Source organism: Trachypithecus francoisi, unplaced genomic scaffold (assembly GCF_009764315.1).
Source record: "Trachypithecus francoisi isolate TF-2019V2 unplaced genomic scaffold, Tfra_2.0 Lachesis_group10, whole genome shotgun sequence".
Classification (NCBI taxonomy): domain Eukaryota; kingdom Metazoa; phylum Chordata; class Mammalia; order Primates; family Cercopithecidae; genus Trachypithecus; species Trachypithecus francoisi.
Window position 1 is genome coordinate 121785691 of NW_022681455.1, and position 22208 is coordinate 121807898.

The window sequence follows — 22208 nt, forward strand, 5'->3', positions numbered from 1 at the left end:
ATAGGCGCGCGTCACCATGCCCGGCTAATGTTTGTATTTTTAGCAGAGACGGGGTTTCATCGTGTTGGCCAGGCTGGTCTTGAACTCCTGACCTTGTGATCCGCCCACCTCAGCCTCCCAAAGTGCTGGGATTACAGGCATGAGCCACCGCACCCAGCCTGGCTTCAGTATTTTTAATGTCTCCTTGGGGTTATTCTCATATTCTCATATATAGCCAAGGTTGAGAACCATGCTTTAATATAACTAACTGCCTTCATAAAGGAGGACTGGCTGGGTATGGAGGCTCATGCCTATAATCTCAACACTTTGGGAAGCCAAGGCAGAAGGAACGCTTGAGCACAGGAGTTCAAGACCAGCTTGGGCTGTTAACAGAGCAAGACCTCATTTCTACAAACAATTTAAAAATTACCTGAGGCCGGGCGAGGTGGCTCAAGCCTGTAATCCCAGCACTTTGGGAGGCCAAGACGGGCGGATCACTAGGTCAGGAGATTGAAACCATCCTGGTTAACACGGTGAAACCTCGTCGCTACTAAAAAATACAAAAAACTAGCCGGGCGAGGTGGCGGGCGCTTGAAGTCCCAGCTACTCGGGAGGCTGAGGCAGGAGAATGACGTAAACCCGGGAGGCAGAGCTTGCAGTGAGCTGAGATCTGGCCACTGCACTCCAGCCTGGGCGACAGAGCCAGACTCCGTCTCAAAAAAAAAAAAAAAAATTACCTGAGCAGCTGAGCTATGATCACACCACTGCACTCCAGCCTGGGTGACAGAGCAAGACCCCGTCTCAAAACATAAATAATAAAAGAGGGCTTATGGCTTCTTTTATTAGGTGTGAGCCACTGTGCCCAGCCAGAAGCCTTCAATACTTAAAAGGGAAAAGCAGGGAAAAGCGGGCTGGAGAGGAGAGAGGGAGGGTCTGGTGACATTATTGAATCCACATGTTGCCAGAGGAAAGGAGCAGGTAGGGGAATGGTCAATGACGTATTTGTCTCATGCTCAGTAAGTGGGCACTTTACATAAGATAAGGTGAACACGGAGCTGCTGCCTGTGGAGATTAACCTTCTAGCTGTAGCTCTCTCTTTACGAACAAAATGAAAGACAGATTCTTGCATGACTCAACTTTCAGCCTAACTTTATTTTTTCTTTTCCTTTTGGCAGAGTGCATTGGGGCCCCAAGATTTTATTTTCCTTTCATGCAGCTTAACCTCTCCAAGACTCATTACATGTGATTTCCTCATTTGCAAAAAAAAAAAAAAAAAAGATGATGAGGCCGGGCGCGGTGGCTCACGCCTGTAATTCCAGCACTTTGGGAGGCCGAGGTGGGCGGATCACAAGGTCAGGAGTTCGAGACCAGCCTGGTCAACATAGTGAAACCCCGTCTCTACAAAAAATACAAAAATTAGCTGGGTGTGGTGGTGTGCACCTGTAATCCCAGCTACTGGGGAGGCTGAGGCAGAATGACTTGAACCAAGGAGGCAGAGGTTGCAGTGAGCTGAGATCATGCAAGAGTCTGTCTCAAAAAAAAAAAAAATAGGATGATGCTAATATCATCTCTTAGAAGTCTCAGGAAGATTCAAGTAGGTGAGATGAGATAGTGCTTGTAATGTGGTGTTTTTATGAAAGTGTATGATGTTTAGCAATAACTCAATACATGTTAGCTATATCTATAAAATGAATGAGTCAAGAAACCCAGTGATTCCAAGCAAGGGAGGGCAGCCTGGAGCCACGTAAGCTAGGCTTAAATTACTTCTCTGCCACATTTTAGCTGTGTGGCCTTGGGGAAGTCACATGACCTCTCTGAGCCTCAACGTCTTTGTCTTTTTATTTTGAGCCCCAGTCTCCCTCTGTCACCCAGGCTGGAGTGCAGTGGCGCAATCTCAGCTCACCGCAACTTCTGCTTAGCAGGTTCGGGCGATTCTCCTGTCTCCTGAGTAGCTGGGACTTTAGGCGCATGCCATCTCGCTCAGCTAATTTTTGTATTTTTAGTAGAGATGAGGCTTCACCATATTAGCCAGGCTGGTCTGAAACTCCTGACCTCAAATGATCCACCTGCCTTGGCCTCCCAAAGTGCTGGGATCACAGGCGTGAGCCACCATGCCCAGCAGTTTTCCACTTTTAGTAGAGTTGGGGTCTCACTGTGTTGGCCAGGCTGGTCTCAGTCTCCTAACCTCAAGTGATCTGCCCACCTCGGCCCCCCGAAGTTCTGGGAGTATAGGCATGAGCCACCACACCCTGCCCTCAATGTCTTTGTTAAATGAGGCAATGGTAACATCGACCTTCATCAATTCTGATGATGTTTCCCTACGTGCATACATCCTGCCTACCGCATAGTGGACACTTAGTGTACGGGAGCACAGGTGAGCTTACTGGGGCCCTAATACTTGCAAAGGGCCTCCCCCAAAGGCCAAGAGGAGCCTAAGCAGGATGCCACATGGCCCTATGTTTTGGGAAGATTTGCACAAGATGTTCTATTTTGTCTGAGTCATCTCCAATCGTACTCACTTGCAGCTGGCCTCCCACCTGAATCTAGGTGGCAGCTAGAGTTATGTCTGCTAGGAGTGCCCCTTTATCCCCTGAGCGTCCACAGCATCCCAAAACCACCTTCTGACTCCTGGGCCTCAAATGGAGCTGTAGGAAGAGGGGCCAGTATGGGGAGTTGGGTGGCTGAGGAGACAGCCACTTACTCTTCCCTGTGGTTCCGGTAGCGCTGGAGATCCCTTTCGGCCAGGACAGCCCTCTTCACAAACACCGCCAGGGCACTCCAGCTGGCCAGGATGATGGCCAGCTCTAGAAGGTTCCACTTGCTGCGGAAATAGCTCCATGTCTGCTTTCTCATGCGCTTGCCCTGGAAAAGGAGCGTGAGGTTGTGGCCGTGACTGCCCCCACCCCCAGGGCTGCTCCCTCCCCACCCCGCAGGGCCCTCTGGCAGGAGGCTCCCCCAGCTCTGGCCCCCATGCACATAGTGCCCAGGCCTCTCCCCAACCTTGTGCACAGACCCATTGAGGTGGGATAATAGGGCCTGGAGGCAGGGAACATAAGAACAAAATCAAATGGAAACACTTCAGCTGTGACAGGAAATATCCTCTTCATTTACATACGGTGTACCCTGAGTAAACGACTTTGTAACTTCACTTTAACCTCTTCGTTTACACAGGACACACACTGACTAACCAATGGAAATCTCTAGAAGGTATTTAAACCCCAGGAAATTCTTTTTTTTTGAGATAGTGTGTCACTCTGTTGCCCAGGCTGGAGTGCAGTGGGCCCCATCTCGGCTCAATGCAACCTCCACCTCCCGGGTTCAAGCGATTCTCCTGCTTTAGCCCCCTGCGTAGCTGGGATTACAGACGTATGCCACCACATCCAGTTAATTTTTGTATTTTCAGCAGAGATGGGGTTTCACTTTGTTGGCCACGCTGGTCTCGAACTCCTGACCTCAGGTGATCTGCCCGCCTCTGCTTCCCAAAGTGCTGGGATTACAAGAGTGAGCCACCGCACCGGGCTGGCTGCAGTTTTGCAACATGAAAAGAGTTCATCCTTCTGGAGATGGACGGTAGTGACAGTTGCACAATGATGTGAGTGGACCTAATGCCACTAAACACTTAACAGTGGTTAAAATGGTAAATTTTATGTTATGTATATTTCCCACAATTAAAAATAAATAATTTAGGCTGGGCACAGTGGCTCACGCCTGTAATCCCAGCAGTTGGGAGGCTGCGGCTGGAGGATCACAAAGTCAAGAGATCCAGACCATCCTGGCCAACATGGCGAAACCTCGTCTTTACTAAAAATATAAAAATTAGTGGTGACGGGTGCCTGTAGTCCCAGCTACTCAGGAGGCTGAGGCAGGAGAATGGCATGAACCCGGGAGGCGGAGGTTGCAGTGAGCCGAGATCGTACTACTGCACTCCAACCTGGTGACAGAGCAAGACTCTGTGTCAAAATTAATAATAATAATAATAATAATAAAATAAAAAATACATATAAATAATTTTAAAAATTGCTGAGCATGGTGGCTCACAACTCTACAACACTTCAGGAGGCTGAGGAGTGACAATCACTTGACCCCAGGAGTTTGAGAACAGCCTGGGCAAAATCACGAAAACAGGCCGGGCACAGTGGCTCACGCCTGTAATCTCAGTACTTTGGGAGACCAAGGCAGACAGATCACTTGAGGTCAGGAGTTCGAGACCAGCCTGGCCAACATGGTGAAACCCTGTCTCTACTACAAATACAAAAATTAGCCGGAAATCGCTTGAACCCAGGAGGCAGAGGTTGCAGTGAGCTGACAATGTGCCACTGCACTCTAGAACGGGCAACAGAGCAAGACTCTGCCAAAAAAAAAGACAAAGCCTCATCTCTACAAAAAGTACAAAAATTAGCCAGATGTGGTGGCACGTGCCTATAGTCTCAGCTACTCAAGAGGCTGAGATATGAGGATCACTTGACCCTGGGGAGGTCAAGGCTGCAGTAATCCAGGACTGTACTACTGCACTCTAGCCTGGGCAACAGAGCCAGACCCTCTCTCTAGATAGAGAGCTAGATACATAGATAGATAGCTAGTTTTCTTTCTTTTCCACCCTTATGGAGAGGTTTTCTGGATGGGCAATAGACTTAGTTTAAATTATACTTTAATTATACTTCCCCAACAGGTGTCACAAGTTCAAAAGAACGATCCAGCACGTGTTCTCCATCTTCCTCCCCATCTTTTCCCTTTCACTCAAGAGAATCTTCAATTTTTGTTCCAGTTCCCCCTCCTACCCATTCTTTTTTTTTTTTTTTCATGCGGGGGACAGAGTTTCGCTCTTGTTGCCTGGGCCTGGAGTGCAATGGTGCAATCTTGGCTCACTGCAACCTCTGCCTCCCCGGTTGAAGCAATTCTCCTGCCTCAGCCTCCCGAGTAGCTGGGATTACAGGCATGTGCCACCATGCCCGGCTAATTTTGTATTTTTAGTACAGACGGGGTTTCACCATGTTGGTCAGGCTGGTCTCGAATTCCTGATCTCATGATCTGCCTGCCTCAGCCTCCCAAAGTGCTGGGATTACAGGCGTAAGCCACCGCACCTGGCATTTTTTTTTTTGAGATGGAGTCTTGCTCTGTCACCCAGGCTGGAGTGCTGTGGCAGAATCTCAGCTCACTGCAACCTCCGCCTCCCAGGTTCAAGCAATTCTACTGCATCGGCCTCCTTAGTAGCTGGGACTATAGGCACCTGCCACCGTGCCCGGCTAATTTTTGTATTTTTAGTAGAGATGAGGTTTTACAATGTTGGCCAGGCTGGTCTCAAACTCCTGACCTGAAGTGATCTGCCCGCCTGGGCCTCCCAAAATGCTGGGATTACAGGCTTGCACCACTGTGCCCCTCCTACTCACTCTTAAGGAGGAAGGACTTCCATTTGGCTGGTGGCAGGCTAAGTTCACTTTTATAATAAAGGGATGAAAAGTGGGGAGATTTTTAAAACTGCCCAAGCAGCATTTTGAGAGAGATTTATAGGTTTTGGAGAGCAGCTTTCTGAAGCAGCTGCAGGCAGAGTGTGGAGGCGGTTGGAGGAGGGCAGCGAACCATGGAGGTGGGTGGTGAACAGATCTGCTCTGAGGTCTTGGATGGGTGAACAGACTGAAGTTACTGTCTGATGACTGTTGGCCATTGGTCTTGAACTGGTGATGCTCAAGACCAGGTGAGTGCACTGCTTTATAAGGCTGATGCTGTGGATAGGGGTTGAGTGTGATGTTCAGGGATCAGACTCCTTGTGTGTAAATTCTGACCTTGGCTAAATGACTTAAAGTCTCTGGACTTTCGTTGTCTACTCTAAATTGGAGCCCATAGGACCTTTCTCCTGTTGTTGAAGGAGAAAACACATACTTTCTTAGCACAATGCCTGCTATGCAGTAAGCACTCAAAAATATCATCCTTGCTTTAAAGAGGCTGTTGGAGAAGAGGATGAAGGGCCAAGATGCCCCCTTTTGGCAATCTGGTTCGCATTTTTGGCAGGAGGAGGGGTGCAGCTTCTAGTGAGTTCTCAGCATCATCCAGCTTTTAGCATCATCAACCTCCGCACTTTCGGATGCAACATGGTGATAAAGGTGGCAAAGGGGATGTTGTCTAACTCCCAGTGACTATGGGTGGGAACAAAAGATGCTAAGAAGCCCCACAATCTAAGTTCAGAGTACTTCCACACCCAGCGGTAGGGTCACTTCCTCATACCATCCCCCTGACCTGGCTCTTTGGAAGGTCTCAGTTCAGTAGAAACAGGACCCATGCTCCTCTCCCTTTCCCACCCACGAAGGACCCCTCTTTGAGTTCTCAATTCCTGAGGAGTACCATCCTTGGGTCCTTCCCATGCCCTGATCTAGCAGCCTAGATCAGCCCTAGGACCAATGGAAGGACCAAAGGTTGTTCCCAGCAAACACCTAAGGCAAAGCCCTTTCCCAGCCGGGCGTGGTGGTTCACACCTGTAATCCCAGCACTTTGCGAGGCGAGGCAGGTGGTTCACGAGGTTAGGAGTTCGAGACAATCCTGGCCAACATGATGAAACCCCATCTCTACTAAAAACACAAAAATTAGCAGGGCACAGTGGTGCATGCTTGTAGTCCCAGCTACTCAAGACGCTGAGGTAGGAGCATAATTTGAACCCAGGAGGTGGAGGCTGAAGTGAGCCAAGATTGCGCCATTGCATTCCAGCCTGGTGACAGAGTTAGACTCCGTCTCAAAAAAAAAAAAAAAAAAAGGGAAAAAAAAATCCCTTTCCCATCCCACCTGCAAGAAAGGGGAGAGGTGTTGATGAGGCACCAGGCATCCCTGCACCCCAAACCCTGCTCATGAGCTATGAGCATGCTCCTTACCTGCACCACCATGTAGTAGAGGAGGAAGAGGAAGTAGATGATCTCTGCCGCCACTACGAAGGGGTGCCAGCCATCGGTGAAGGGGTACAGGCGGAGGCTCTGCAGGGCCGCGTGCGTAAAGAAGGTGCCTGGGGAGCAAAGTGCGTTCTGCTCACTCAGGGCCACCTGCTCGCTCAGAGCCATGGCTTCTGACCAGGAGCCATCAGGTCAGATGACTCAAGCTCAACCCCTTGAGGGCTGGCTGGGGCCAAGGAAAAACCAAAGTTATTTCAGACCCAAAGGACTGAACATGGACACATGGTAGACACCGAAGACAGCGGATGCACCAGAAGGGGCGCAGGGGCTGCAGTGGAAGGTCCTCCCCTCCCCTCGGCATTTGGTGTTGGCCTTTGGGCACAGACACCTCCAGATAAAGCACATCCACCCATATAATGACAACTGACTCCCACTTGGCTCATTTAAAGCCATTTTGGGCCGGGCCCAGTGGCTCATGCCTGTAATCCCAGCACTTTGGGAGGCTGAGGTGGGCAGATCATGAGGTCCACAGACTGAGACCATCCTGGCTAATGTGGTGAAATCCCGTCTCTACTAAAAATACAAAAAATTAGCCGGGCGTGGTGGCAGGCACCTGTAGTCCCAGCTACTCGGGAGGCTGAGGCAGGAGAATCGTTTGAACCCAGGAGGCGGAGGTTGCAGTGAGCTGAGATTGTGCCACTGCACTCCAGCCTGGGTGACAGAACGAGACACCATATTAAAAAAAAAAAAAAAAAGCCAGGCATGGTGGCTCACGCCTGTAATGCCAGCACTTTGGGAGGCCAAAGCAGCCAGATAACCTGAGGTTAGCAGTTTGAGACCAGCCTGACCAACATGGAAAAACCCCGTCTCTACTAAAAATATAAAACTTAGCCGGGCGTGGTGGTGCATCCCTGTAATCCCAGCTACTCAGGAAGCTGAGGCAATAGAATCTCTTGAACCCAGGAGGTGGAGGCTGCAGTGAGTTGAGATCGTGCCATTGCACTCTAGCCTAGGTGACAGAGAAGGACTGCATCTCAAAAAATAAAAATAAAAATAAAAAATAACAATAATAATAATAAAATTGTTAAAAAGATACACAAACCCAAAAGGGATTTGGAAGAAACTATTAGCAATAGGGAATGACAACAGAAATTGAATGCCCTTCACTTTTCACAGTTCTGAATTAAAACACACACACACACACAACACACACACACACAAATATATATTCCTTTTTTTTTTTTTTTTTTTGAGATGGAGTCTTGCTCTTGTCACCCGGGCTGCAGTGCAATGGCATGATCTCGGCTCACTGCAACCTCCACCTCCTGGGTTCACATAATTCTCCTGCCTCAGCCTCCTGAGTAGCTGGGATTACGGGTACCCACCAGCACGCCCAGCTAATTTTTGTATTTTTAGTAGAGCCGGGGTTTCGCCTTGTTGGCCAGGCTGCTCTTGGACTCCTGACCTGGTGATCTGCCCCCTTCCCTCTACTGGCAATGGCCTCCCAAAGTGCTGGGATTACAGGCATGAGCCACCACTCCTGGCCTATATTACTTTTATAATTAAAAGTGTAATCCAATAGTTTCTTAAAGTTTGGTATTCAATGGAGAGGAGGTTGGCTGTTAGGTAAATTGACCATTAGCTGAACAGACTGTAAATTGGTTTTTAGTAGATTGTGATCAGCATTTTAAAGGGGGAAAGGAGGCATGAAGAAGAATGAATAGAATAGAACACAAAATTTGAGAGCCCATCACATGTAGTTTTTTGTTTTTTAAATTTTGTAGAGACCAGGTCTCACCATGTTGCCCAGGCTGGTTTTGGACTCCTGGGCTCAAGGAGTCCTCCCACTTTGACCTCCCAAAGTGCTGGGATCATGGGTGCGAGCCACCATGCCTGGCCTCATGGAGTTAAAGTACATGTTATTTGTGAACATTTCATCTTGGTTGCATGTGTGCTGGATTATGATGTAAAACGTACTTTGTGCTGTGCACTGATGTATGGTGAAATATTATATTAGTTGATATGATCTGTTACCAGGTCACATTCTCCCTCGCCTGTCGCTGCCAGCTCGCCACCGCCAACCCCAGCAGACTGGGAAGCCCGGGATTAGATAATGGATAAGCTGCCTTTGGACTCTCAATAAACTGTTTTAGGATAACTTGGGTGACAGGCCAGAAAGATGGGGAGAATTAGGGTGGAGGACCCTAATGCTTTGCCTTCGGGGACCCAGGGACTCATGGCTACAAGGATAACCAAGACCCACACCTAGATTCACTAAACAACTATTTGCGGCCGGGCGCGGTGGCTCAAGCCTGTAATCCCAGCACTTTGGGAGGCTGAGACGGGCGGATCACAAGGTCAGGAGATCGAGCCCATCCTGGCTAACACGGTGAAACCCCGTCTCTACTAAAAATACAAAAAACTAGCTGGGCGAGGTGGCGGGCGCCTGTAGTCCCAGCTGCTCGGGAGGCTGAGGCAGGAGAATGGCGTGAACCTGGGAGGTGGAGCTTGCAGTGAGCTGAGATCCGGCCACTGCACTCCAGTCCGGGCGACAGAGCGAGACACCGCCTCAAAAAAAAAAAAAAAAAAAAAAAAAAAAACAACTATTTGCTCTGGAGCTCTGGCCCTGGGGTGGCTGCACCCAGGTAGGTCAGGAACCCCAGCCCAGGGGAAGGAGTGTCTGTCTTCTGGAGCCCTGCAGAGGATTCCCAGGCGAGGCTGCCCACCCAGGGCGCTGGTCTCTAGCGTCAGTGTGACAATGCAGAACAGGTTGACGTTGGCGTTGTAGACAGTGAACTCCACAAACACAGCTCTGGTCAGGGCGTCCAGCCAGGTGTTGTCAAAGAGATATCGGAGAATTCTGCGGAAAAGAGTGGCATTGGGGCATTTCTACCCTGCAGGGGCTCCATGTTCCCGCAGCCCCTTGACCGAGGCCAGAGCTTCCTGTCTCAACTTCTCCCTCTGCTTCTGCTCTGCTCCCTGGGCCACCAGGCCACCAGGGCTGCTCCTGGGAGTGGTCGCATTTTGTAGCCCACGCTGTGATATGGTGGCACCCCTCATCTCCTGTCCATGAGAGCAGAGATTCTCAAAGTGTGGTCCCCACACCAACAGCATCAGCATCACTTGGGAACTTGCTGGAAATACAGATTCTCAGGCCCGCCCTAGACCTGCTGAGTCAGAAACTCTCAGGGGAGCCCAGAATGCGTGTTTTGATGAGCCCGCCAGGATTCGGATGCTTTTTATGGTTTGAGAGCCATGGTGTTAGAAGAATCATAGTTCGGGTGCAGTGGCTCATGTCTGTAATCCCAGCACTTTGGGAGGCCGAGGTGGGTGGATCCCCTGAGGTCAGGAGTTTGAAACCAGCCTGGCCAACATAGTGAAACCTCGTCTCCGCTAAAGACACAAAAATACAAAAATTAGCCAGGCGTGGCCGGGTGCGGTGGCTCACGCCTGTAATCTCAGCACTTTGGGAGGCCGAGGTGGGTGGATTATCTGAGGTCAGGAGTTCGAGACCAGCCTGACCAACATGGTGAAACCCCATCTCTACTAAAAATACAAAAATTCGCTGGGCATGGTGGCGTGTGCCTGTAATTCCAGCTTCTCAGGAGGCTGAGATGGGAATTGCTTGAATCAGGGAGGCAGAGGTTACAGTGAGCCGAGATTGCACCACTACACCTCAACCTGGGTGACAGAGCGAGGCTCCGTCTCAAAAAAAAAAGAAGAGAAAAAGAAAATATTCTCTGTAGTGGTGCATGCCTGTAATCCCAGCTACTTGGAAGGCTGAGGCATGAAAATTGCCTGAGGCTGAGACAGGAGAACCACTTGAACCCAGGAGGCAGAGGTTGCAGCGTGTCAAGATCATGCCACTGCACTCCAGCCTGGGTGACAGTGTGAGACTATCTCAAAAAAAGAAAAAAAGGGCCAGGCATGGTGGCTCATGCCTATAATCTCATCACTTTGGGAGGCCGAGGCAGGCAGATCACCTGAGGTCAGGAGTTTGAGACCAGCCTGGCCAACTTGGTAAAACCCTGTCTCTACTAAAAATACAAAAAATTTAGCCAGCCATGGTGGCACGTGCCTGTATTCTCAGTTACTCAGGAGGCTGGGGCAGGAGAATTGCTTGAACCTGAGAGGTGGGGGTTGCAATAAGCCGAGATCACGCCAATGCACTCAGCCTGGGCAACAGAGCAAAACTCTGTCTCCAAAAAAAAAAAACAAGAAAAAAAAAGAAGGCTGGGCACGATGGCTCACGCTTGTAATCCCAGCACTTTGGGAGGCTGAGGTGGACAGATCACCTAAGGTCGGGAGTTCAAGACCAGCCTGGCCAACATGGTGAAACTCCACCTCTACTAAAAATACAAAAATCAGCTGGGTGTGGTGGCATGTGCCTGTAATTCCAGCTACTCAGGAGGCTGAGGCAGGAGAATCACTTAAGCCCAAAAGTGGAGGTGGCAGTGAGCTGAGATCACGCCATTGCACTCCAGCCTGGGCAACAAGAGCAAGACTCTGTCTCAAAAAATCAATCAATCAATCAATCAATCAAAAAAGAATCATATAAAACATCAGGGGCTTAGGCAAGCAGCTCCCATGAGCTCCTGGAGATCTGTCAGCCTGATGTGTTGGAAAGACCACGTGGTAGAGGGACCTGGGTTCAAATCCTGGCTGCCTCCTGGACAAGCTAATAACTTCTTCAGGCCTCGGTTTCCTCATCTGCCATGGTGTGGTTTTTTTGTTGGTTTTTTGTGTTTATGAGACAGGGTATTGCTCTGTTGCCCAGAATGCAGTGCAATGGCAATTATCACTCACTGCAGCCTCCACCTCCTGGGCTCAAGTGATCCTCCCACCTCAGCCTCCCAAGTTGCTGGGACTACAGGTGTGTACCACCATGCCCAGATAATTTTTTATCTTTTTTAGAGGCAGAGTCTCAGTATGTTGTCCAGGCTGGTCTTGAATTCCTGGGCTCAAGCAATTCCCCTGTGTCAGCCTCCCAAAGTGCTGGAATTACAGATGTGAGCCACTGTGCCCCACCCTACAATGATGTTAATACCAGTGCCTTCAGATCATTTAGAGAACATGGAGGGATGTGTGTGTATGTGTGTGTGTGTTGTGTGTGTGTAGTAGTGATAGCTGTTATTACTTCCAATAATAATGATGGGCCTATAATATGCTGTGTCCCCAGTGGGTCTGCATCCTCCTTGGTACACAGCAGCAGACAGAGAGAGAATATCTTTTTTTTTTTTTTTGAGACAGAGTTTTGCTCTTGTTACCCAGGCTGGAGTGCAATGGCACAATCTCGGTTCACTGCAACCTCCGCCTCCCGTGTTCAAGCGTTTCTCCTGCCTCAGCCTCCTGAGTAGCTGAGATTACAGGCACCCGCCACTAATTTTTTATATTTTTAGTAGAGATGGGGTTTCGCTATGTTGGCCAGACTAGTCTCAAACTCCTGACCTCAGGTGATCCTTCCGCCTTGGCCTCTCAGAGTGCTGGGATTACAGGCGTGATCACCTCACCCAGCCACCAGAGAGAGAACATCTGCACTCATTTCAATTAGCAGGAAAAACGCCTCTTATTCTGAAAAAGACTATTCCTGCCCTTTCCTTAACCCCAGGAGATCCTGTCTGTAGATAGAGTGTAGGCTGCACCATCACAAACCATCTTGGTGCAATCATCATACAATGGAGGAAACTGAGGTTCACACGGGTCTGCTAATTTGCTTGGACTGCACAGCTAAAAGGAGCAGTGCCAGGGTTTCAAATCTAGGTCTCTTGTCTCAAGGGCATGTTGAGTCAGACTGCATGGACCCTGAGCATCCCTGCACATTCTTACTGGGTATTCTCAGAATGCAGGACCGTGCTTGTGCTTTAGCCAAGTCACTTCTTAGGGCCGTATTTGCAGTGTGCAACCTTGTGGGATGAGGTGATACCTTCCTTTGGACAAAGAGCAGCCTTCTTTCTGCTGCTATAAGAGCATCAAATGCCCCAGGCTCAGTATTGCAGGCACAAGCAGGCATCTTTCATGGCCCTTTGTTGCGAACTGACTCAAACCAATGTAATGTTCTGCTATGACTTTTGCTGTAACAAAATCCTTTGTCTCTGACCCAGGAATCTTGTGTCTTCTGCCAGCATCCATGAAACAGTTAACAGGTTAGCTTGTTGGCTTACAACTAGGGTAAAACCTCAGACTTTGCAGAATTCTTGACAGATCCTTAACTACTTCCCTCTTGCCTAAGGGTGGACTGCTTTGAGTGGTAGTGAGCTCCCCATCTCTGGACTGGCTCTAGCAGAGGCAACCAGGCTGTGAATGCTAGAGAGAGACTTTCCTTCCAATTCTGAGATGGCTCAGTTCCCAGGTACCTGAAAATACAACCTGCATGATTCTGAATCCTCCAGGCCCTCCCACAAGGACCTGAACGAACTTGGCTCAGCCCTGTTTTGAAGACTACATTCCCCAAGCAGATGTGGACTCTAGCAAAAGACTTTACTCAGCTACAAATGAATCAAGTCAACCTTACCTTGACGTGCTTTGGCGATCAGTCCCCAAGGGGACCACGTAGCCTCCTCCCCGGTACACAGTGAGTTTGCCCCAGATGGGATACCCTCGACGTTGGTCCTGGCTCTGGTACTGCCAAGCATAGGGAAAGCTACTGCCATTACTGAGGGCGGTGGCATTCCAGCCTTCCCCGTAATCTGCCAGGTCTTCAGCATCCAGGGAATATGGCGCACGGCATCCATTGAGAGATGCTTGCAGCTGCTGGGCAAGAGGGCAAGAGCTTTCCCGGACCCTCACTTGACGAATCTGGGCACTGCCAACCAACTTGGAGTTCCCATCAGTGACAAAGCCTAAAAAGAAACACCAGGTGGGTAAATCTAGCAGTCAAAATAATCTTAGCACGTTCCAAGCTTCCTGGCCTGTGGCTAATGTGAACTTCAGCATACCCATTGTAGAGACAGCTGAGAGAAGGTTATGGCCAACTGTAGGCTACATTTATCCAAATAACCTCACCATCTCTCCAACTGGAAACTACTGTGCGTCCTGCGCAACTTCTCTTAGGGAATGGAACCCCACCACCCCGTCATCAGTCTGGACATGCCTGTGCCCTTTCTCCTCAATCCTCTATCCCGTGGTTACTACATCCTATCCATCCTACTGTTTCCGTGTCTTATGTACCCATCCCTTTCTCTCCACCACCACTGTCCCTAGTCCCTGCACCAGCCCTCATACTGTGTTCTCAGCATCTTAACTTGCCCACCCCTCCCCCCACCTTTTTTTTTTTTGAGACAGAGTTTCGCTCTTGTTGCCCAGGCTAGAGTGCAATGGCGCGATCTTAGCTCACTGCAACCTTCGCCTTCTGGGTTCAAGCGACTCTCCTGCCTCCACCTTCCAAGTAGCTGGGATTACAGGCACATGCCACCACACCTGGCTAATTTTTTTTATTTTTAGTAGAGATGAGGTTTCTCCATGTTGACCAGGCTGGTCTCAAACTCCTGACCTCAGGTGATCCACCCACCTCGGCCTCCCAAAGTGCCGGGATTACAGGTGTGAGCCACTGTGCCCAGCCAACTTGCCCACCCTTTATTCCAACTTCCAGATGCTTCCAGAGTGATATACCTTCTATACCACAGATTTATGCCACAGCTTCATGTAGAAATTCAATGGCGCCTCATTTCCTCGAGGATGAGATACTCACTCCTGAGATCCTTCACGATGTGGTCTGTTCATCTCTCCTGGTTTGCTTCTTACTGATCCTTAACTCACACCCTACATGAGAGTCATACTCAACACGCTGCGGTTCCAAGTACATGTATCCCATGGCGTGAGAGGCTGGGCTTTTCTCATGTTGTTCATTCTGCCTGGCACACTGTTTTTGCCTAGCTGGTTCAAGCTCTGTCATTACTTACTTAGGAGGTTCTCCACTCTGCGTTGGAGGAAGAGAGGTGGAGAGTCCCTGCTTGTGTACACCCAGCCTTCTGAGAGTCTCTCCTTCATAGCATCTGATACTGTGGTTATGATTGGTTTCCTTCCTTCCTTCCTTCCTTCCTTCCTTCCTTCCTTCCTTCCCTCCTTCCTTCCTTCCCTCCTTCCTTCCGTCCTTTTCTTCTTCTTCTCCTCTTCCTCCTTCTTCTTCTCCTCCTCCTCCTCCTTCTGCTTTTCCTTCCTTCCTTTTCTTTTCTTCTTTCTTTCTTTCTTTTCTTTCTCTCTCTCTCTTTCTTTCTTTCTTTTTCTTTCTTCTTCCTTCCTTCCCTCCCTCCCTCCTCCCTTCCTTCCTTCCTGTTTCTCTCTCTCTCTCTCTCCTCTCTCTCTCCTCTCTCTCTTTCTTGACAGAGTTTCACTCTTGTCACCCAGGCTGGAATGCAAGGGCTCAATCTCAACTCACTACAATCTCTGCTTCCCAGGTTCAAGCGATTCTCCTGCCTCAGCCTCCTGAGTAGCTGGGAGTACAGGCATGCACAAACACACCCAGCTAATTTTGTATTTTTAGTCGAAATGGGGTTTCACCATGTTAGTCAGGCTGGTCTGAAACTCTTGACCTCAAATGATCCACCTGTCTCGGCTTCCCAAAGTGCTGGGATTACAGCTGTGAGCCACTCTGCCTGGGGTGTTTAGGTTTTCTTTTCTTTTCTCCTTCCTTCCTTCCTTTCTTTCTCTTTTTTGTTTTGTTTTGTTTTGTTTTTGTTTTTTTTGAGATGGAGTCTCACTTCTTCACCCAGGCTGGAGTGCAATATCATGATCTCAGCTCACTGCAACCTCTGCCTCCCAGGTTCAAGCAATTTTCCTGCCCCAGCCACTCAAGTAGCTGAGATTATAGACACGTGACAACACACCCAGCTAATTTTTGTATTTTTAGTAGAGACGGGGTTTCACCAGGTTGGCCAGGCCAGTCTCAAACCCCCAACCTCAAGTGATCTGCCCGCCTCGGCCTCCCAAATGCTGGGATTACAGACGTGAGCCACTGTGGCTGGCCTCTCTCTCTCTGTCTCTCTCTGTTTTTTTTTTTTTTAGACAGAGTCTTTTGGAGTGCAGTGGCACAATTTTGGCTCACTGCAGGCTCTACCTCCTGGACTTAAGCAATCCTTCCACTTCAACCTCCTGAGTTGCTGGGATTACAGGCATGAGGCACCACATGCGACTCATTTTTGTATTTTTCTTTTTTCTTTTGTTTTTTTGTTTTTTTTTTTGAGACGGAGTCTTGCTGTGCCACCCAGGCTGGAGTGCAGTGGCCGGATCTCAGCTCACTGCAAGCTCCGCCTCCCGGGTTTACGCCATTCTCCTGCCTCAGCCTCCCGAGTAGCTGGGACTACAGGCGCCCGCCTTGTCGCCCGGCTAGTTTTTTGTATTTTTAAGTAGAGACAGGGTTTCATCGTATTAGCCAGGATGGTCTCGATCTCCTGACCTCGTGATCCGCCCGTCTCAGCCTCCCAAAGTGCTGGGATTACAGGCTTGAGCCACTGCGCCTGGCCCATTTTTGTATTTTTCGTAGAGGCAGGGTCTCGCCATGTTGCCAGGCTGGTCTCGAATTCCTGGCCTCAAGCAATCCTCCCGCCTTAGCCTCCCAAAGGGCTGGGATTACAGGTGTGAGCCACCACACTCGGCCTGGTTTTCTTATGACGCTGACGCTGACAGTGCTCTATGTCTGTTCCTAGCCGGGAGAAGGCACAAGGAGGCTGACACAGCCCCAGGGCTGCAGGACTTACCTGGGGGGTGACCATAGAGGCTGCTCACGAGGGTGGTGTTGGCCCACTCGAAGAACTCTCGGAAGCCCAGCACACCTGAGAAGCCCCTGGTGAAGCTGTGCTCGAGGTGTCTGTTGAGGTGGTAGGCGCTGGGGTCCCTCTGCCCATAGGCCACGAGCAGTAGCATCCACAGGAAGCCCAGGTATGCTGGGGAGGGAGGCACAGCCCCTGGTCAGGCAGGATCCACGACTCCCACCCAGTCCAGGTCAGGAAATGGAAAGGCTTCCTAGACCAGCCCCTTTCCCCTGTGGTGACAAAGGAACCAATCTTTATAGAGGCAGCAGAGAGGAGTAAAGTCACAGACCGTGGGATCTCCTGCCTGGATCCAAATCCCAGCTCTGCCACATCTCATCCAGGCACCCTTCACAAGTGACTCTATCCCTCCATGCTTCGCTCTCCCCATCTATGAAATGGGAATAACAATTCTGTGATGAGGGGATCAGTTAATATTAGAAAGCACTGGCCGGTGTGGTCGCTTGTGCCTGTAATCCCAGCACTTTGGGAGGCCCAGGCGGGTGGATCACTTGAGGCCAGGAGTTCCAGACCAGCCTGGCCAACATGGTGAAACTCTGTTTCTACTAAAAATACAAAAATGAGCTGGGCATTGTGGCGCATGCCTGTAATGCCAGCTACTCAGGAGGCTGAGGCAGAAGAATCGCTTGAACCTGGGAGGCAGTTGTTGCAGTGAGCTGAGATCACGCCACGGCACTCCAGCCTAGGTGACAGAACAAGACTCCATCTCAAAAAAAAGAAAAAAAAGAATAGAAGACACATAAAGCTGTGTCTGCAGGCCGGGCACGGTAGCTCATGCCTGTAATCCCAGCACTTTGGGAGGCCAAGACCGGTAGATCACCTGAGGTCAGAAGTTCGTGACCAGCCTGGCCAACATGGTGAAACCCCCTCTCTACTAAAAATGCAAAAATTAGCCGGGTAGGGTGGCGCATGCCTGTAATCCCAGCTACCTGGGAGGCTGATTCAGGAGAATTGCTCGAACCCAGGAGGCAGAGGTTGCAGTGAGCTGAGATTGCGCCATTGCACTCCAGCCTGGGCGACAGAGCAAGACTCCGTCTCAAAAAAACCACAAAAAACAAAAACAAAAAAACAGTGTTTGCTACATTATTTCTTAAATAGCATTTTTTAAAATGGGGCACTTGCCACTTTGCATGGCTGAGGGTATGATGGTGAAGACAAACACGTTCCTGCCCCTCATGGTGCTTACCTGTCTTGTTGGAGACAGGTGAGTGTGACATAGAGGATCTTTTAGGTGTAAATATTTAGCGTGGGAGGCTGGACATCACAATCACATGAGGGATCAAGTTCCTAGTGAACCAGAACCTCTGGTTCCCAGGCCTGGGAATCTGCATCCAAGACCCTCCCCCTCTCCCCCAACTGTCTCAGAAGACTTGAATGGACACCAATGAGTAGGACACTGTGGGGGCATGCACTACATGCTCTCTCCAAGGTCCACAGTGGGACTGAATCCCAGCGGCCCACCTAAAACCAAACCCACCTGTCAGGCACCCTCTGTCGGCTTCCTTCCCTCTCCACTGCCCTCTCTCCTCCAACCAGTGCTTTCCAGGACCACCTCCCAAATCAGCTACTTGCACCCAAATCTGCTCTGGGAAATCCAGACTCAGAGGCTCCCTGAGGTGTGTAGGCTTTTGACCAGAGGGGCCGGGGAAGCCACGCTGCAGACACAGTGTTTAGGCTGAGATTTAAAGAATACGAGGAATTAGGCCAGGCGCGGTGGCTCACACATGTAATCCCAGCACTTTGGGAGGCCAAGGAGGGCAGATCACTTGAGGTCAGGAGTTCAAGATCAGCCTGACCATCACGGCAAAACCCCATCTCTACCAAAAAAACAAAAATTATCCGGGCATGGTGGTGTGCGTTTGTGGTCCCAGCTGCTCGGGAGGCTGAGGCAGGAGAATCGCTTGAACCTGGGAGGCGGAGGTTACAGTGAGCCAGGATTGTGCCACTGCACTCAAGTCTGAATGACAGAGTAAAACTGTATCTCAAAAAATAAAATTAAAAATTAAATAAAAAATTTAAAAATCTTAGGCTGGGTGCAGTGGCTCACGCCTGTAATTCCAACACTTTGGGAGGGCGAGGTGAGTGGATCACCTGAGATCGGGAGTTTGAAACTGGCCTGACCAACATGGAGAAACCCCGTCTCTACTAAAAAAAATACAGAATTAGCTGGGCATGGTGGCGCATGCCTGTACTCCCAGCTACTTGGGAGGCTGAGGCAGGAGAATTGCCTGAACCCAGGAGGTGGAGGTTGTGGTGAGCTGAGATCACGCCATTGCACTCCAGCCCAGGCAACAAGAGAGAAACTCCGTCTCAAAACAAAACAAAATTAAAAAATCTTTAAAAAGGCTGAGCATGGTGGCTCACGCCTGTAATCCCAGCATTTTGGGAGGTCAAGGCTGGCAGATCACCTGAGGTCAGGAGTTCGAGACTGGCCTGGCCAACATGGTAAAACCCTGTCTCCATTAAAAACACAAAATTTAGCTGGGTGTGGTGGCGCACACTTGCAATCCCAGCTGCTCAGGAGGCTGAAGTAAGAGAATGGCTTGAACCCCGGAGGCAGAGGTTGCAGTGAGCCGAGATTGTGCCACTGCCCTCCAGCCTAGGTGACAGAGTGAAACTGTGTCTCCAATACATAAATAAATAAGAAGAATAAAAGCCAGGAGAAAAGCTGGGGAGGAGGAGTGAGCAGACTCCACGCCGATGAGATGGAACTGCCTAGGCAGAAGCCTGGGGCGAGGACAGGGTGCAGGTCCCAGGTGCTATAGAAGCCAATGTGAGGACAACGTAGGGCGCTGGAGCCGGCAGCAGGCACTTGAAGCGGGTAGAGCCACAGGAGGGGGTTTGGGTTTTTTCTTAAGGGTCATGAGGGGCCACTGAAGGATTTTAAGAGTAGGGGAGAAGCTGGAGTGTGCTGATATCCAGGGAAACGGAGGCCCAAAAGACGAGTGGGACTTATTAAATAGCACCGTAAGCGTGTCTGTCTTTTTCCGGCTGTGCTGAGAACCAGCGAGTTGGAAGGTTGCCTACCCAGGATTTCTCTGATGAGGGCAAACGCTTTCTGTTCCTTGAGGTGTGTGGTTTTCATCTTTTCAATGGCAGCGGTGAGAGGTGGCTGGTAGACGTCCCTGCTGCTGTTTCTTCGTGCTCGGAACAAGGCACAGGGGTCTGTGGAGGGAAGAACACCAGGACGGCCCCCAGGTGGGCAGAGAACAGGCTCTGCGTTTGCAACCATAAGGCCTCTCTCTCACCCACTGCAATGGGCTCCACGTTCTTCTTCCTTGGGAGTCGTTTCCCCACCTGCCCTCCACACCTCCATCCATGCTTCCCCAGGGCCTGGAGTCCCACGCCTCCTCCATCTGGAGGATTCTCCACAGGGAGAGCACAGAGGCATCTTCCCCTCCCTGAAATCTTTCTGGCCCCTGCACTGCCTTCCGCGACACTCCAAAATTGATGGATTCGAGGATGACGGTGACAAATATCTCGAAGTCCTGTCATGTCTGTTACCTAGTATCTTCATTTTTTAAAATTTAATTTTAATTTTAATTTTTTTTTTTTTTTGAGACACGTTTTCACTCTGTTGCCCAGGCTGGAGTGCAGTGGCACGATCTCGGCTCACTGCAACTTCCACCTCCCAGGTTCAAACAATTCTCCTGCCCCAGCCTGCCAAGTAGCTGGGATTACAGGTACGTGCCATCATGCATGGCTAATTTTTGTATTTTTAGTAGAGATGGGGTTTCGGCATGTTTGCCAGTCTGGTCTCAAACTCCTGATCTCGAGTGATCTGCCTGCCTCAGCCTCCCAAAGTGCTGTGATTACAGGCATCAGCCACCGTGTCCAGCCTCATCAATTTAAATTAAATTTTTAAATTTTTATTTATTTTTCATTTTAAGGCCAGGCATGGCGATTCAAGCCTGTAATCCCAGCATTTTGGGAGGTTGAGGCAGGCGGATCACTTGAGGTCAGGAGTTTGAGACCAGCCTGACCAACATGGTGAAACCCCATCGCTCCTAAAAATACAAAAATTAGCCAGATGTGGTGGTTGCACAGCTGTAATCCCAGCTACCCAGGAGGCTGAGACAGAAGAATCACTTTAACCCAGGAGGTGGAGGTTGCAGGGAGCTGAGACCACACCACTGCACTCCAGCCTAGGTGACAGAGCAAGACTCTGTCTCAAAAAATAAAAAATAAAGTAAATTAAAAAAATAAAAATAAAATGTTTTTCATTTTACTTTTTTTGTAGAGACAGGGTCTTGCTGTTTTGCCCAGGCTGGAGTACAGTGGTGCAATCACAGCTCACTGCAGCCTTGACCTTCTCTGGCTCAGGCAATCCTCCCACATCAGCCTCTCAAGTAGCTGGGATTGCATGCATGCACCACCATGTCCGGCTATGTTTTTTTTTTTTTTTTTTTTTTTTGAGACGGAGTCTCGCTCTGTCGCCCAGGCTGGAGTGCAGTGGCCGGATCTCAGCTCACTGCAAGCTCCGCCTCCCGGGTTTACGCCATTCTCCTGCCTCAGCCTCCCGAGTAGCTGGGACTACAGGCACCTGCCACCACGCTCGGCTAGTTTTTTTTTGTATTTTTTTTAGTAGAGACGGGGTTTCACTGTGTTAGCCAGGATGGGCTCGATCTCCTGACCTCGTGATCCGCCCGTCTCAGCCTCCCAAAGTGCTGGGATTACAGGCTTGAGCCACCGCGCCCGGCCATTGTTTTTGTATTTTTTGTAGAGAAGGGGTTTCCTTATGTTGCCCAGGCTAGTCTCAAACTCCTGAATTCGAGTAATCTGCCCACGTCAGTCTCCCAAAGTGCTGGGATTACAGGCATGAGTCCCTGGGCCTTGCCCCCTGTTCTTTCGAAACAGGCTGGGCACAGTGGCTCATGCCTGTAATCTTAGCACTTTGGGAGGCCGAGGCAGGAGGATCACTTGAGGTCAGAAGTTTGAGACCAGCCTGGCCAACATGGCAAAACCCCGTCTTTACTAAAAATACAAAAAGTAGCCGGGCATGGTGGGGTGTGCCTGTAATCCCAGCTACTCGGGAGGCTGAGGCAGGAAAATCGCTTGAACCCGGGAAGTGGAGGTTGTAGTGAGCTGAGATCATGTCACTGCACTCCAGCCTGGGCAACAGAGTGAGACTCCATTACACACACACACACACACCACACACACACACACACACACCATAAAACAGATCATCATTCTCCTATGTAAAGCCCTCCCACATCCCAGCCTTGCCCCAGCTCCTATAAGGCCCTGTCAACCTGCTGCCAACCTCCTCTACCCTCATCTCTAACCATTCTCCCCCACCCCCAACTCAACATGCTCCAGACACACTGTCAATGGTTGTTATAAAATGATTGCAATAAAGTGACACTACTGTCCCACCTCAGGGCCTTCGCATGTGCTCAGTGTGCAGTCCTTCCCCTCCCCCATTCTCAGCAGAGAGGCTAAGCACCACTGCAGCAGAGAGGCCCGCCCTCTGTTGATCTTCCCCAGCCCTATGTCTCCCCATAATTCACACTTATATGTCTACTTGTGCATTTACTTGGTTGATGCCATCTCCCCAAATGGCCTGTTCATTCCAAAGGCAGCAACCTGT

The 22208-nt window shown here is 50.0% G+C and overlaps 1 protein-coding gene across 1 annotated transcript in view; it reads right to left on the bottom strand.

Annotated features, from left to right (window-relative positions):
* PKD1L2 (polycystin 1 like 2) overlaps window positions 1-22208 on the bottom strand; it is a 117785-nt gene that overhangs the window by 14232 nt on the left and 81345 nt on the right. The window contains exons 34-39 of the mRNA XM_033219121.1: window positions 19643-19780; window positions 16544-16729; window positions 13363-13690; window positions 9578-9711; window positions 6837-6964; window positions 2681-2841 (exon numbers count right to left, since the gene is read on the bottom strand). Coding sequence (XP_033075012.1) covers window positions 2681-2841; window positions 6837-6964; window positions 9578-9711; window positions 13363-13690; window positions 16544-16729; window positions 19643-19780 — 1075 coding nt within the window. The remainder of the gene's footprint in view (window positions 1-2680; window positions 2842-6836; window positions 6965-9577; window positions 9712-13362; window positions 13691-16543; window positions 16730-19642; window positions 19781-22208) is intronic.